The following is a 17,157-nucleotide window of genomic DNA, read 5'->3' as shown; positions in this document are numbered from 1 at the left end:
TTTATAAGCATTCCCTTTTCTCTACAACCTTGCCAACATCTGTTATTTTGACTTTTTAATAGTAGCCATTCTCACTAGTGTGAGGTGGAATCTCACTGTGGTTTTGATCCAAACATTCTTATTACTTAAAGGTTTTATTAGCAAGTATACACCTAGTTTCTTCAAGTAATCAACATTTTATTCTCATTATTTTCAGTAGCAGACTCAATCTTATAAACTAATAAGGATTTTAAAACGTTTAAGTTTTCTTTTAAAACTCTGTGGAATATAAATGGTTATTAAAGGTTAGTACACAAATTTGGCCACCTTATTAGGATAGAGCTAATTCTGCTGAAGCATAATATGTGTACAAAATTTTATACAGTGTTGAACAGTCTACAATGTATCTGTTCATCTAACATTCTTATATGTGCTTTTAGTTAGTTTGCGTGTTTAGAACAAGACTGGCTTAGGTGAAAAGGCATTTGGACTGGAAATCAAGAAATTTGCTTTCTGGTTTTCACTCCTTTATCTTTTAGTGTGATTAAAAAAATTTATTAAAAAATTTTTTAGAGACAGGGTCTCACTTTGTCAGCCAGCTGTAGTGCTGTGGCGTGATTATAGCTCACTGTAGCCTTGAACTCCTGGACTCAAGCGATCCTCCACTCTCAGCCTCCCAAGTAACTGGGACTGTAGGCACATGCCACAATGCCTGGGTAATGTTTATTTTATTTTAAATTGTTTTGGGAGACAAGGTTCCTATGTGTTACCCAGGCTGGTCTCAAACTCTTGTCCTCAATCAGTCCTCCCTCATCAGCCTCCTGAATAGCGGGGGATTATAGGCACGACCCTTTGTGCCTGGCTTTTATTGTGATTTTTAAAACTTGTTTCATTTATTTGGACCTTGTGTGTTATATAGTGACATAACTATATACAGTCTATAAGAAACTCATTCGAATATAATAGTATAAGTAGGTGGAAAGTAAAAGGATAAAAAAGATACACCATGCAAACATTAATCGAAAGAAAATGAGGTCAAGAAGATATAGCAAATGTTAAATGTGTATATGCCATCAGCAGCTACAAAGTATGGGAAACAAAAAGTGATAGCACTGAAAGGAACAAAGACAAATCCAGTTATAATTGGAGACTTCAACATCCCTTTCTCAGCAATTAACGAAACAACTGAAGAGAAAATTCAGCAAGTATGTAGAAGAACTGAACAGTGTCCTCAACCAACAAGACCTAATTGACACTTATAGAACAAGTTACCCAACAGCAGCAGAATACATATGCTTTTCAAATAGCCGTGAAACATTTTACAAGATAGATTGTATCCTGGGCCATAAAACAAACCTCAACACATTTAAAAGAAGTGAAATAATGTAGAGTATGTTCTTTGATCACAATGGAATCAAACTATAAATAATGAACTATTGATATATGCAACAATTTGGATGTATCTCAATAGTTGAGTGAAGAAAACCAGTCTCAAAAGTTTACATACTGTTATTCCATGTATATAACGTTCTTTTTTTTGAGATGGAGTCTCACTCTGTCGCCCAGGCTGGAGTGCTGTGGTGTGATCTCGGCTCACTGCAACCTCTGCCTCCCGGGTTCAAACTGTTCTCCTGCCTCAGCCTCCTGAGTAGCTGGGACTTCAGGCACATGCCACCACGCCCAGCTAGGCTAATTTTTTTATTTTTAGTAGAGACAGGTTTCGCCATGTTAGCCAGACTGGTCTCGAACTTCTGACCTCAAGTGATCCACCCACCTTGGCCTCCCAAAGTGCTGGGATTACAGGCGTGAGCCACTGTGCCCAGCCATATATAACATTCTTGAAATGACAGTATAGAAATGGAAAACAGATTGGTGGATGCAAGAGTTTGAGATAGTAGTGGGGAGGGGAGTAGGTATGACTATAAAGGGATGGCACGAGGGAGGTGTTTTTGGTGGTAAAATAATTCTGTATCTTGAGAGTGGTAGTGATTACATAAATCTACACATGCAGTAAAATGTCAGAACTATACACATGAGTTGTACCAGTGTCAATTTTCTGGCTGTTACAATACACTATGATTATGAAGGATGTAAACATCGAGTAAAGGGTGTGCAGGACCTCTCTGTAGTATTTTTGCATCTTTCTGTGAATCTCTAAAAAAGTAAAAATCTTATTGTATATCATACACATATAGGAAAGTGCAAGTATTAAGCATATAATGTGATTTTTTTCCCACAATTTGAGCACAGTGATGTAACGAGCACTCAGATAAAGGGATAGTTTTCAGTTTGGTTATTCATAAGTTTAATTAGAAGTCTTATTCATAATTTTAGCAGAAAAAATGTTCTTGAATAATATAAGTAAGTTGGTAATATTCACATATCATATAGTAATCAGAATTAAAATTTTAACAGAAATATGTCCTGGGAATAACCAGTGCATTATAAATTCCTTATAAATACTAACCTGCAACAAAAATTTATCAATGTGACTTACCTTGCTCAGCGCTTCAGTCGAAAGAAAAAACGCAAAAGTGTTTTCATATGTAGAATGAGAATATTATAGATCAAAGAGACCTGGTGAGAAAGTAGTTTAAATTGTTCACATAATTCTTTTGCCAGGGTTAACTGTAACAAAGGTGTTTCTCATAAAAACTTTCAAGTTGTTATGTGTTGGCTTGTTTTGTTTTCACTTTTGGAAATGAAAGTGAGGTATCGTAATTTATTAAGTAGATAATGTCACTATCCTGTAGATCAGCAGTCCCTAACCTTTTTGGCACCAGGGACTGGTTTCATGGAATCCAGTTTTTCCACGGAGGTTGCGGGGAGGGGGATGGTTTCGGGATGAAACTGTTCACTTCAGATCATCAGGAATTAGTTAGATTCTCATAAGGAATGCACAGGCTAGACCCCTCACATGCGTGTTCACAGTAGGGTTTGTGCTCTTATGACAATAGAATGCCTCAGCTGAGGAGGTGGAGCTCAGGTAGTAATGCTTGTTTGCCCTACTCACCTCCTGCTGCGCAAACAGTTCCTAACAGCCCACGGAAAGGCACCGGCCCGCAGCCCAGGGGTTAGGGACCCCCACTGTAGATGACGACATACATACATACATACATTTATTTATTTCCCTGTTTTATGGTGCTGATTAATGACTACTTCTAATTGTAGCTCAGGTTGGGATATATAGTTTGAAAATTGTTGGCATATATTTAGATAGAAAGATACAGTGGGTTAGTAGCTTTCCCAAGGAGAAGGAGTTAAAATGTTAACTCTGTATTTTTAGTTCTAAATATATTTTCAGAATCTATGTGCTATAGTTTGTTTCATTTTTACAAGAATTTCTACTGAACATCTTATTCAAGATATTGGGACAAAAAAAGAATCAATTATTAAAAATGTGTAGTTACGTATTTCAGTGATGAGTTAATATAATGAAATAAATGTAATACTGAAACAGATCTTTTTCTACAACAGCTCTGTCCAATAGAACTTTCTGCAATAATAGAAATGTTTAATATCTATACTGTCTGGTACAGTAACCACTAGGCACATGTGGCTAGTAAATTCTTAAAATGTATCTAGTACAACTTGAGAAACAGAATTTTACATATTATTGAATTTTAATTGTCAGTTAAAATTTATTTTCTTTTCTTTATTATTTTGTTTTGTTTTGAGACAGAATCTCACTCTCATCCAGGCTGGAGTGCAGTGGCATGAACACAGCTTACTGTAGCCTTGACCTCCTGGACTCAAGTGACCCTTCTGCTTTAGCCTCCCAAGTAGCTGGGACTATAGGCATGCACCACTAATGCCTAATTTTTAAATTTTCTGTAGAGACGGGGCCTCGCTATGTTGCCCAGGCAGCTTCAAAATCTTTGGCTCAAGCAGTCCTCCCACCTTGGCCTCCCAAAGTGCTGGGATTACAGGCATGAGCCACCATGCCCTCTTCCATACCTTTTTGAGCTTTACTATTACTAGTTTTAATTGTTTAAAAGAACAAGGAGTGTGTATGTGGTTTCTCCTTATTTTTGTCGGTGCTTATCCTTTACTGATTTGGATAATATATTTTATGTAAGCATAACAAAGAGACTAAGCAACTATACCTTGGTGGTGTAATCATGAGTTAAGTGTGGTCTCTACCCTGGCATGTTTAAAAACTATTTTTCTTAAAGAGCTGAGCAAATAAGAGACATACAGTGTACAACTAAATTGATGAGAACAGTTTTGACTTTTTCCTTGGGAAACAAGTGTGCGAAGCAGATCAAAATACCTTGGATAGCTTTGAATGCACAGGCATAGATTTTTACTTCACTGGCTCTGATTCATAGACATTTATGCTGACCATTGTCCTACATTCTGAATAGTTTTTTCGGACAAGACTCATTTCAGACAAGACTCATTAGAATTATAGTTTGTCTTAATTAAGGCTCATTTTGATCTTCTTGATGAAAACTGTGGTCTTCACAAACTTAATAAGATGTTCTAAAGTCTTGGTATATATGCTTTTATGCTCTCAAAGGATGATATTTACTTAAAGTTGCTCCCAAATTTTAGGCTACCACTTTTTTGGGAATATATATATCTTAATCACTTGTGTCTTATATAGTGATCCTTTATACATTCTCATGATTATTCAGTTGATAAATTGCCACTGTATATGTTTTTATAAACATTAAAAATCTGTGTTTAATTTGTCAGTCTTCCTGAAGAGAGTAGGTTGAGGAGAGATTAAGGTCTAGGGACAAATGTAGACAACTTTTTGAAAAATTTGACTTTGAATGAAAAAGAGATGGTAGCTGGAGGGAGAGGTGTTTTGGTTTTTAAAGATGGATAACATTGGCTGGACATGGTGGCTTACGCTTGTAATCCCAACACTTTGGGAGGCTGAGGCAGGTGGATCACCTGAGGTCAGAAGTTCAAGACCAGCCTGGCCAACATGGTGAAACTCCGTCTCTACTAAAAATACAGAGATTAGCCGGTGTGGTGGCATGCGCCTGTAGTCCCAGCTGCTTGGAAGGCTGAGGCAGGAAAATTGCTTGAACCTGGGAGGCAGAGGTTGCAGTGAGCCGAGACCACACCATTGCACTCCAGCCTGGGCAACGGAGTGAGACTCTCTCTCAAAAAAAAAAAAAAAATGAAAGATGAATAATATATTTTTTTGCTGATGGGAATAATTCAGGCTAGAAGGAGAAATTAATGATGGTTGGGAGAGGGTCTGGTTATAAAAGTGAAACCCTGGACTATTAAGCACAAAAGATGCTATCCAGAGTGTAATTGCAGAAATTGTGGTAGCTGGGTCACTTTATCCATTCTAAAAAGAAGGAAGGCAGAGCAAGTGAGCACAGATTGTAGCGATTGGGTGGAGGGTGAGTGGAGGTGTCCAATTGTTTCAATTTTCTTGATGTGGCAAGATCATCAGCTGAAGCAGGTGGTAGAGGAGAGGCTTGTGAGATTTGAAGAGAAAAAGGTATGGAGTAGCTATTTAGGAGAGTGGAAGAATTTGATCATTAGTAAAGTAGTGTGATTATAGGGCATTGTTGAGCATCGGTTTGAAATTTATGGTCATAAATTTGAAAAGCAGTCAATACTATATTTTTAATATAGTTTATAATCATAACAACAAGCTTAATTTATCAGATATTTATAAAGCTATATATAAAATGTATTTGTGTCAGACTAAATGCCTTTTAATCATTCTAACACTCTTAAGAGTGTTATTCTATTATTCCCATTTTACAGGTGAAGAAACACAAGCACAGAAAGGTTGGGTAACTTGGTGAACACCACAAATTGAGATATTATAGCACAATCCTGGATATCACCCTTGAGAATTTACATATTAATATTTGCTTCAGATATATATGTGTTTGTGTGTGTAAATGTGTAAATAAAACATAAAAAGAAAAAGCACACTATATAAATGAATTGAACACTATTGCATTTCCTTTCCTGGGCATATTACCTTCCTTTCCCAGAAGCAGCTATTCATGAGTTTAGTGTGTGTAAACTTTCAGTTCTAATAATGATTTTTAAAAAGTTAAAGTTCTCAAAGACAAAAACCACATGATTATCCCAATAGATGCAGAAAAGGCCTTTGACAAAATTCAACAGCCCTTCATGCTAAAAACTCTCAATAAATTCGGTATTGATGGAACATATCTCAAAATAATAAGAGCTATTTATGACAAACCCGCAGCCACTATCATACTGAATGGGCAAAAACTGGAAGCGTTCCCTTTGAAAACTGGCACAAGACAGGGATGCCCTCTCTCACCACTCCTATTCAACATAGTGTTGGAAGTTCTGGCTAGGGCAATCAGGCAAGAGAAAGAAGTAAAGGGTATTCAATTAGGAAAAGAGGAAGTCAAATTGTCCCTGTTTGCAGATGACATGATTGTATATTTAGAAAACCCCATCATCTCAGCCCAAAATCTCCTTAAGCTGATAAGCAATTTCAGCAAAGTCTCAGGATACAAAAATCAATGTGCAAAAATCACAAGCATTCTTATACACCAGTAACAGACAGAGAGCCAAATCATGAATGAACTCCCATTCACAATAGCTTCAAAGAGAATAAAATACCTAGGTGCCCAACTTACAAAGGATGTAAAGGACCTCTTCAAGGAGAACTACAAACCACTGCTCAGTGAAATAAAAGAGGACACAAACAAATGAAGAACATACCATGCTCATGGATAGGAAGAATCAATATTGTGAAAATGGCCATACTGCCCAAGGTAATTTATAGATTCAAGGCCATCCCCATTAAGCTACCAACGACTTTCTTCACGGAATTGGAAAAAACTGCTTTAAAGTTCATATGGAACCAAAAAAGAGCCCGCATTGCCAAGACAATCCTAAGCCAAAAGAACAAAGCTGGAGGCGTCATGCTTCCTGACTTCAAACTATACTACAAGGCTACAGTAACCAAAACAGCATGGTACTGGTACCAAAACAGAGATATAGACCAATGGAACAGAACAGAGTCCTCAGAAATAACACCACACATCTACAACCGTCTGATCTTTGACAAACCTGACAAAAACAAGAAATGGGGAAAGGATTCCCTATTTAATAAATGGTGCTGGGAAAATTGGCTAGCCATAAGTAGAAAGCTGAAACTGGATCCTTTCCTTACTCCTTATACAAAAATTTATTCAAGATGGATTAGAGACTTAAATGTTAGACCTAAAACTATAAAAACCCCAGAAGAAAACCTAGGTAATACCATTCAGGACATAGGCATGGGCAAGGACTTCATGTCTAAAACACCAAAAGCAATGGCACCAAAAGCCAAAATTGACAAATGGGATCTAATTAAACTAAAGAGCTTCTGCACAGCAAAAGAAACTACCATCAGAGTGAACAGGCAGCCTACAGAATGGGAAAAAATTTTTGCAATCTACTCATCTGACAAAGGGCTAATATCCAGAACCTATAAAGAACTCAATCAGATTTACAAGAAAAAAACAACCCATCAAAAAGTAGGCAAAGGATATGAACAGACACTTCTCAAAAGAAGACATTCATACAGCCAACAGACACATGAAAAAATGCTCATTGTCACTCGCCATCAGAGAAATGCAAATCAAAACCACAATGAGATACCATCTCACACCAGTTAGAAAGGCAGTCATTAAAAAATCAGGAAACAACAGGTGCTGGAGAGGATGTGGAGAAATAGGAACACTTTTACACCGTTGGTGGGACTGTAAACTGGTTCAACCATTGTGGAAAACTGTGTGGCGATTCCTCAAGGATCTAGAACTAGAAATATGCATTTGACCCAGCCATCCCATTACTGAGGATATACCCAAAGGATTATAAATCATGCTGCTATAAAGACACATGCACACGTATGTTTATTGCGGCACTATTCACAATAGCAAAGACTTGGAATCAACCCAAATGTCCATCAGTGACAGACTGGATTAAGAAAATGTGGCACATATACACCATGGAATACTATGCAGCCATACAAAAGGATGAGTTTGTGTCCTTTGTAGGGGCATGGATGCAGCTGGAAACCATCATTCTCAGCAAACTTTCACAAGAACAGAAAACCAAATACCGCATGTTCTCACTTATAGGTGGGAATTGAAGAATGAGATCACTTGGACACAGGAAGGGGAACATCACACGCCGGCTCCTATTGTGGGATGAGGGGAGTGAGGAGGGATAGCATTAGGACATATACCTAATGTAAATGATGAGTTAATGGGTGCAGCACACCAACATGGCACACGTATATATATGTAACAAACCTGCATGTTGTGCACATGTACCCTAGAACTTAAAGTATAATAATAATAATTTAGAAAGAATTAAAGTTCTGTTTTATCACCTTGCCTTATCAGCCTTACATACTTGAATTCTTTCCTTGTTAATATATAGAGAGTTTATTACCTCAATTGTGGTATGGTATTTCAGTATATAAGAAACCACAATATATTTATCCAGTTCCTGTTGGTGACCGTTTAGAGTGTCTCCAATATTTCACCATTACTAAAAATGCTGCAGCTAACACCCTTTTTGTACATATGTTCTTTCAAGATTAGTCCAGGAAATGGAATTACTAGGTAATAGGGTATGCACACTTTTGGTTTTATTTTTAATTTTTTTTGTCAGGGTTAGGGTGTTGCTTTATCGCCTAGGCTGGGGTGCAGTGGCGTGATCTTGGCTCACTGCAATCTCTGCCTCCTGGGTTCAAGTGATTCTGGTGTCTCAGCCTCCCGAGTAGCTGGGATCACAGGCCTGTGCCATCACACCTGGCTCATTTTTTTGTGTTTTTAGTAGAGATGAGATTTCACCATGTTGGCCAGGCCGGTCTCAAACTCTTGGCCTCAAGCAGTCCACCTGCCTTGGCCTCCCACAGTGTTGGGATTACAGGCATGAGCCACCACGCCTGGCCTGTTTTTGGTTTTAGTAGATATCTCCCCATCGTCCTCAACAGAAGCCGTTGAGGACGGCTAGTATATGAAGTGTATGAAGTATATGAGAGTAGCTTATTTCTGCAGTATAATCCTTAGTTTGCAAAACTGCTTCAGAATGCCCTGTACACTTACTCCCACTCCTTATTCATTTTTTTCTTATAATTTTTTTCCTTCCATTCTTTCTTTCTAATCATGTCTTCTATTATAAGGGTAGAATACTATCATAGAAAACAAAAGTTTGAAAGCAAAAAAGAAAGGGACCTTTCACGTCCTTCTTTTCTGTAGTTCAGTTCAGTCTTTAACTGGTCATATGCTTTCCACATAGCTGTATCTTATTACATGTATATGTGTGTGTTTATATGTGCATATGAGGGTGTGTGTATATGTGTGTATATGTATATGTGCATTTGACCAGAATACCCTTGATTACTTGTTCATCATTACTTTTCTTTCAGGGCAAGCTTTACTGCCTCTGACTCCATTTCTGATTCCTGCAGTCAGAAATAGATGGGCTGCCTCTTATATTATGTATATTTCCTTTTATTAAGACATTAATCACATTGTATTTATGTGTTTCTATCAGAATTAGACTGTAAGGGCAGGAGGTGTATCAAGACCAACATTGTATTGTTTGTGCCTGACACATACTAGGCCTTGGTAAGATTTAAGGAATGAATTGCTTTTGCCAGTGGAGGGCAACATAGCCATGTAGTTTATAAAGTAGCACATTTGTAACAACATTTTTTATTTCTGAGATTGTTGATGTGTGGGGATATAATTTAGAAGCAAAATAATGATGTAGTATCTTGAGACCTAGTTAAAAAGAGTTGGTGTTCAGGTTTCCTTATTTCATCCCCTCATCCAACTCCACCATTTAATTAATCCTATGTTTGAAGTAGAAAGGGAAAACTGAGTTTAGATCTCAGTGGTTGGTACTGACATTTTCTTTCATTAGGCTAACTCAAACCCGTTGAAACAGCTCCTCGCTAGGATTTTGAAAGGGAGTGTAAATGAGCCTTCAAACTATCTGGATCTTTCTCTCTTCAGTCACATTTCCCGACCATTGGGAGCTCATTAAATATAATCTCTTTGTTGACTCTGGTTGATGCCAGGTGGTTTCTTTGGTTTTGTGTAGGAGAGATGATGTGTCGGTAAGATCCTCTGTAGTAGTAAAGATAGGGTTTCACCGTGTTGGCCAGGCTGGTCTTGAACTCCTGACCTCAAGTGATCCACCCACTTCGGCTTCCCAAAGTGCTGGGATTACAGGTGTGAGCCACCATACCCATCTCTTTCCATTTGGTTTGGAATAGATACTAAATTCCAAAATGTCAATATTACTAAAAGTTTGACAGTGATAACCTCTGAATGATACTCCTTCTGCTTTGATGACGAATTATCACCTGTTCTGGTAAATTTCTTGCTGCGCTTATGTTTTATCTCTTTACTTTTTCCCTATGTTAGTAGCTGTTTCCTAGGTCTTTTTTGATATGTGGATGTATTTACTTCCATCCATTCTTAAAATGGAAAGTTAAATGAATTTACATATATATAGTTTATACAAACTATATGTATATAAAATAAATATATATTTTATATACATATAGTTTGTATAAACTATATATGTAGCTTATATATATAGTTTATATATATAAACTAAATTCTGTTTTCACATGTTCTAATTTACACATAGTAACTGAAACTTTCAAAATTCAAAGTAGCAGATTATGCTTGTGTTTACTATAAAAGTTATTGCCTATAGTAAAATATGCAGTTCTTCTGAAATTGTCTACTATTGTCAACCGAGAAGATGAGTTTAAGTTTTAGAATGCAGGTCAAAAGTCTTAAGTTCAATACATTAAACTTAAGTAAACTTGATTTATATTAAGACATTTAAAAAACTTATTTTCTAGGACAATCATATCCTGATTCAGCCCTTCCTCCACAAAGGCAAGACAGATTTTGTTCTAATTCTGGTAGACTGTCTGGACCAGCAGAACTCAGAAGTTTTAATATGCCTTCTTTGGATAAAATGGGTAAGAAGTACTTTGTGCTTTTCTTCTTGAAAAATGTTGGTGGCACACTAAAGAACTGGAAGTTAGAATAAAGACCAATATAATTGCTATCTCTAGTAGTTCCTAAGGCCAAAATCTCTTTCCTGAAAATGTCCTGGTTTTATGTTTCTTGTTATATTGTACACAGACATGGCATCCAAATATATGTTGGTGAGTTGGTTTGAGCACCATGGAAATAGGTTTACTCCATATACCTATGATGATAAATTTTTCTCTGCTCTATGACTAATTTTCTAATTTTTCTAGTCCACTTACATGTGTCCTGTTTAGTAATCAGGGAAATAAGCCAGGCAAATGTGAATGGATACATAAAAACCCACCAGACAATTTAGATGCATGCTCTCTTGATATTGTGATCAGTTATATTATTTAAACATTTCAAACTTATATATAACTAACATATACTGAGCAATCTATTTGTCCAGCTCTCTTTTACTTAGACTACTTCATAGCAACCCATTGAAGTTGGGAAATAGACGTATGTAGTATATCAACCAGAAGTATACAACATTAAGAAAATAAATTTTTTTTTTTTTTTTGAGACGGAGTCTCGCTCTGCCGCCCGGGCTGGAGTGCAGTGACCGGATCTCAGCTCACTGCAAGCTCCTCCTCCCGGGTTTACGCCATTCTCCTGCCTCAGCCTCCCGAGTAGCTGGGACTACAGGCGCCCGCCACCTTGCCCGGCTAGTTTTTTGTATTTTTAGTAGAGACGGGGTTTCACCGTGTTAGCCAGGATGGTCTCGATCTTCTGACCTCGTGATCCGCCCGTCTCGGCCTCCCAAAGTGCTGGGATTACAGGCTTGAGCCACCGCGCCCGGCCAATTTTTTTTTTTTAAAGTCAAGATTTAAATGTATTGGTAAAAGGTTTCCTCAGGAAAGGAAATATATTTATATTTTATTAAATATATATGTGTGTAAATATTAACATATATATAATATATACATAATTTAAAAAATAATATTGATTTTCTGAAATAGTAAACTATATAGTATAGCTGGGACTACAGGTGTGCACCACCACATATGGCTAATTTTTTGTAGAGATGAGGTTTTGACATGTTGTTGAGGCTGGTCTTGAACTCCTGGGCTCAAGCAATTCACCTGCCTTGGCCTCCCAAAGTGCTGGAATTACAGGTGTGAGACACCTTGCTCAGCCTAGAAAATCAATATTTTATTTTATTTTTTTATTATTATTTTTGAGACAGAGTCTCTGTTGCCCAGGCTGGAATGCATTAGTGCCATCTTGGCTCCACTGCAACCTCCGCCTCCTGGGTTCAAGCGATTCTCGTGCATCAGCCTCCCAAGTAGCTGGGACTACAGACACCCATCACCACGCCCAGCTGATTTTTTGTATTTTTAGTAGAGATGGGATTTCACCATGTTGGCCAGGCTGGTCTCAAATTCCTGACCTCAAGTAATCCACCCTCTTTGGCCTTCCAAAATGCTGGGATTATAGGCATGAGCCACTGCATCTGGCCAAAAATCAGACTGTAAAAGTAACAAGCAAAGAAAGCAGTCCCAAGGTCCTTACAGAATTATAATGAATTCTTTCTGTTTGGCTTTAGAAATTGTTTTCCCCCCATTAAATCAGGTTTAATGGAATGAAAGTAATGGGTGATTAAACATCCATTTCTACACTATTTAAAAATTTTTTACATTTGCCCATTTTTTAATACTAGTTGACCAGTACCTAATATGGCATAATAATATTTAAGTGCTACCGTTTGTAGTTGAATGTTGTCAAGCACAAGTGAAAAATGACTAGTAAGACAAGGACATTTATAACTGGCTGAAGTCATGGACTTTGGAGTCTAGTTAATTGGGGAAGGAAGTGAGGGAGGAAACTCAGTGGTCAGAAGCATCAGTGACTTCTAAGGACAGATGTAGTGAGAATAAATGAGAAAGCTACAAGAGGAGAGGTAGTTATGGTCAGAGAGGATTGCATTTCTTGATGATAACAAAGTTCAGGAACATTTATTTAGGAACAGTAGCTGAATTCCAGTGGCTAGTCTGTCTTACTTAATGGAGGAATAAGGACAGAAGGAAGAAGGGGAGGAAGGAGAAGAGGATAGGAGGGAAAAATAAAAGGAGGGAGGGGGAAAAGGAAGGAGGGAGATGCTTCCTCCCAGATGTCTTCTTAGTTAGGAACTAGCCAGAGAAATCACTGCCACATGCCATCATAGAACTCTGAGTCTGCCAGAATATCTAGGGACCTCAATCTGTTCTTGTGGCCGCAATATACGATATTGGTGTCCAACTGGTTTATGTGCCAACAGGGGGAGTGGGAAAATACCAATTTTGTGATCTGGAAATACTCCAGGAATAGAGTGGTAAATCATGTACTTTTCATGGTTTAACTTTTATGTCTAGATGGGTCAATGCCTTCAGAAATGGAATCCAGTAGAAATGATACCAAAGATGATCTTGGTGTAAGTATTGAAAGAGTGGAATTGTATCCATGTATTCAGCAGCCTTCTTTTTTTTTTGAAATGGAGTTTCACTCTTGTTGCCCAGGCTAGAGTGCAGTGACGCTATCTCGGCTCACTGTAACCCGGGTTCAAGCAATTCTCCTGCCTCAGCCTCCTGAGTACCTGGGACTACAGGCACGTGCGACCACACCCAGCTAATTTTTGTGTATTTAGTAGAGACAGAGTGTCACCAGGCTGGTCTTGAACTCCTGACCTCAGATGATCCACCCGCCTCGGCCTTCCGAAGTGCTGGGATTACAGGTGTGAGCTACTGTACCCTGCCCTGAACCACCGCGCCTGGCCTGAGCCTTCTAAATCTCATGGTTTATTAGAATAGAAATACAGCTAATAAATAATCTGGGTTTTGATATGAGGCTGATTTTGTATTTTTGATTAATATACTTTCTACTTAGCATTAAAGCTGTTTCTTTTGTAGATGGTAACCTGTGGTGATAAAATACAATTTGCAGACTAGGAGTTTGAGTTAGTTTAGTAGTTAAACAAGATTTTAGTTCCCCTCGCCCTTGGATTTTTATTTGAATATTTTAAAATATATTTTTGTTTATTAAGATACTGGTTTTTTGGAAAATATAAACATAGACATCTTGCTTTTTCTTTTTTTCCAGTATATATTTGATAAAATAATATATATTTTGGTGCTCTTGGGTTATATTTCTGTTTTATCTTTAGACAGACTATTACTTTGTTGGTTAAAGCTGTTTTCTGTTGACTTAATAAAATATTTGTGATAACTAAAATGTGATAGCTAATAGATTAATGTGGAAAGCTGTTTGAATCTTTCTCTAGAGCTTTCTAAGACTATCATGGAATGCTTTCTGTCTAGATGGTTTCTTTTAAGCCTGAGATTTTAAGGAAAACGATTACAAATTTGCTGTTTAAGTGACTGCTATATGTCAATTTGTTGTAGAATTTAAATGTGCCTGATTCATCTCTCCCCGCTGAAAATGAAGCAACTGGCCCTGGCTTTGTTCCTCCACCTCTTGCTCCAATCAGAGGTCCATTGTTTCCAGTGGATACAAGGGGCCCATTCTTGAGAAGAGGACCTCCTTTCCCTGCACCTCCTCCAGGAGCCATGTTTGGAACTTCTCGAGATTATTTTCCACCAAGGGATTTCCCAGGTCCACCACATGCTCCATTTGCAAGTATGCTTTTTTAAACTGTTTTTTAAAGCTCAATATGTGTTTTATTAATCAGAGATTTGATTTTACTATCTGTTAATGTAGTAACACAGCGGAGGAAAAATTTTTCTAGCATTCTGTGAGTGTACCATTACTTTTCCGAATTGGGAAGGCAGCCAGCCATAAGTGGACTATAATGAGGTTTCACCTTAATTCATCTTAATAATATGGAATTATTTCTGTATTTTGGTAGTCAAGAAAATAATTGACTTTTTGCAGGTCTTATGATAAAACTAAAATTATCTGTACCTTATCTGGTAGCAACTGGTCATTTTGGCAGTTAGTGAAAATATTTAAAACTTATATTCTAGCATTACAATTACTGGCTATTTTTTAGTCCTTTTCATAAGTAGTTCTGATGTAGTCCTACTTATTTAAAATTTAAAATGTATTTAATATGTTTGACCTAATTTTTGGATTTATTGAATTCTTTTAAAGCTTCACATAAGAAACAGGGAAGAATACATTGCTTTTATATTCATACTTTACTGTTTTGAACTATAAGGTTCTGCAGAATAAATAAGTGGTTACCAAATACTAGGCTTTTCCTATGAATGTCTCATATAATCATTCCTTTCCTTATTTCTCCTCTCTTTTTAAAGTTAAAGGTGAATTAAAATGAATTTTGTTTGGGGGAATTTTAAGGTGGCCTTTGATATTACTGGAAATGTTTCAGTATAATATCAAATCAGAGTTGGGAATCACTGATATGAATTTTAAGTTTGGTGAAAATATTACATGAAAATGTTTTTTGAGAAGGACTTTGATAATGAAAGATAAAAATGTTATTTTTACAGTAAGTTTTATATATTTTGAAATAATTCCTCTTTTTTTAAAAACAGGTGTTAAGATAGGACAAAAATTACATAAAAAATTAATGATATTTCCTTTAATCTTCTGTATTGGAAGAGGTACATTTTTCTCAATGTAAAAAGTAATTTGTTAGATGAAGTAATTATCTGGTGTCAATTTTCAAAGAAAAGAATAGGTAATGGAAGTTATAAACTTAATGATTTATTAGGGCACAGTACAGGTTCTTAAAGTTAAAAAATGTCTTTTACCAATCTCTTTGAACAGTGAGAAATGTCTATCCACCGAGGGGTTTTCCTCCTTACCTTCCCCCAAGACCTGGATTTTTTCCCCCACCCCCACATTCTGAAGGTAGAAGTGAGTTCCCTTCAGGGTTGATTCCGCCTTCAAATGAGCCTGCTACTGAACATCCAGAACCACAGCAAGAAACCTGACAATATTTTTGCTCTCTTCAAAAGTAATTTTGACTGATCTCATTTCCAGTTTAAGTAACTGCTGTTACTTAAGTGATTACACTTTTGCTCAAATTGAAGCTTAATGGAATTACAGTTCTCAGGATAGTATTTTGTAAATAAAGATGATTTAAATATGAATCTTATGAGTAAATTATTTCCATTTTATTTTATTCTAGATGGTATGACTATTTTAATTTGATTAATCCACTATTATATAAACAATAGTGGGAGTTTTATATATGTAATCTTGCAGGTGGGGAGGCTTTAAATTCTAAAGGCTATGTCTTTATGCCAAGAACTGTATTTACTGTGGTTGTAGACAAATGTGAAAGTAACTTTATGCTTAAATAAATTTTAGTTGATTTAAAGATTTGTTTGGCATTGATAATAATAAAATCAGCTAGTTTTTCTATAAGTTTGACTCTATTAACTTTTTTCCTTTTACCAATAACTTTGAGGTACAAAACTCAAACTTACATGGGTCTTTCGTGTTCAGTTATGTTATGACAGATGTGCCCTCTTTCTTGTAAATAGACATGAGTGGCCCAAAGCAACAAATTAATACACTCTTAAAAGTCAAAATGGGCCGGGCGCGGTGGCTCAAGCCTGTAATCCCAGCACTCTGGGAGGCCGAGACGGGTGGATCACGAGGTCAGGAGATCGAGACCATCCTGGCTAACACAGTGAAACCCCGTCTCTACTAAAAAATACAAAAAACTAGCCGGGCGAGGTGGCGGGCGCCTGTAGTCCCAGCTACTCGGGAGGCTGAGACAGGAGAATGGTGTGAACCCGGGAGGCGGAGCTTGCAGTGAGCGGGGATCGCGCCACTGCACTCCAGCCTGGGCGACAGAGCAAGACTCCGTCTCAAAAAAAAAAAAAAAAAAAAAAAAAAAAGTCAAAATGGATTATATTTTAAAGAAAACCAGGATATTATCTAATGGTCAGTTGTAGACTTTTGATCTTCTTATTCACTGAATTTCTTGCACAGTTTCTTTATTGCTTTCCCTGCCCCCCCACCCCGCTCTTCTTTTGTAAGGTATTTACTATTTTCTGTGGGGAATATTGAGATTTACTACAGGATAACTGTAGTGAGTGATGTGTCATCATTTTGCACTTTGGACTCAATATCTGTAGTGTTTCCCTGAATCAGGTTTGTAGGTCATGTTAGGGTTCTTGCACATTAATGTGATTATGGAGGAAAGGCAGTGAAGCATAGCTAATAAACATCACAATACTTA

At 37.1% G+C, this 17,157-nt stretch overlaps 1 protein-coding gene across 17 annotated transcripts in view; it reads left to right on the top strand.

The window, feature by feature from the left end:
• Window positions 1-16,334, top strand: part of MIA2 (MIA SH3 domain ER export factor 2) — a 115,402-nt gene extending 99,068 nt beyond the window's left edge. For 14 of the 17 annotated variants that reach the window (XM_033188193.1, XM_033188192.1, XM_033188191.1 and 11 more), the window contains 4 exons: window positions 10,826-10,948; window positions 13,358-13,416; window positions 14,384-14,618; window positions 15,732-16,057. In XM_033188193.1, the coding sequence (XP_033044084.1) occupies window positions 10,826-10,948; window positions 13,358-13,416; window positions 14,384-14,618; window positions 15,732-15,898 (584 nt within the window). In that variant the 3' untranslated portion in view covers window positions 15,899-16,057. Of the gene's footprint in view, window positions 1-10,825; window positions 10,949-13,357; window positions 13,417-14,383; window positions 14,619-15,731 lie in introns of all 17 variants that reach the window. The other 3 variants (XM_033188189.1, XM_033188200.1, XM_033188197.1) reach the window with 3 other exon arrangements.
• The last annotated feature ends 823 nt before the right edge of the window (window positions 16,335-17,157 follow it).

The sequence above is a fragment of the Trachypithecus francoisi genome, unplaced genomic scaffold, assembly GCF_009764315.1.
Source record: "Trachypithecus francoisi isolate TF-2019V2 unplaced genomic scaffold, Tfra_2.0 Lachesis_group3, whole genome shotgun sequence".
In the NCBI taxonomy this organism is placed as follows: Eukaryota; Metazoa; Chordata; class Mammalia; order Primates; family Cercopithecidae; genus Trachypithecus; species Trachypithecus francoisi.
Note: the sequence above shows the minus strand (reverse complement) of the source record. Positions and strands in the feature narration are given on the sequence as shown.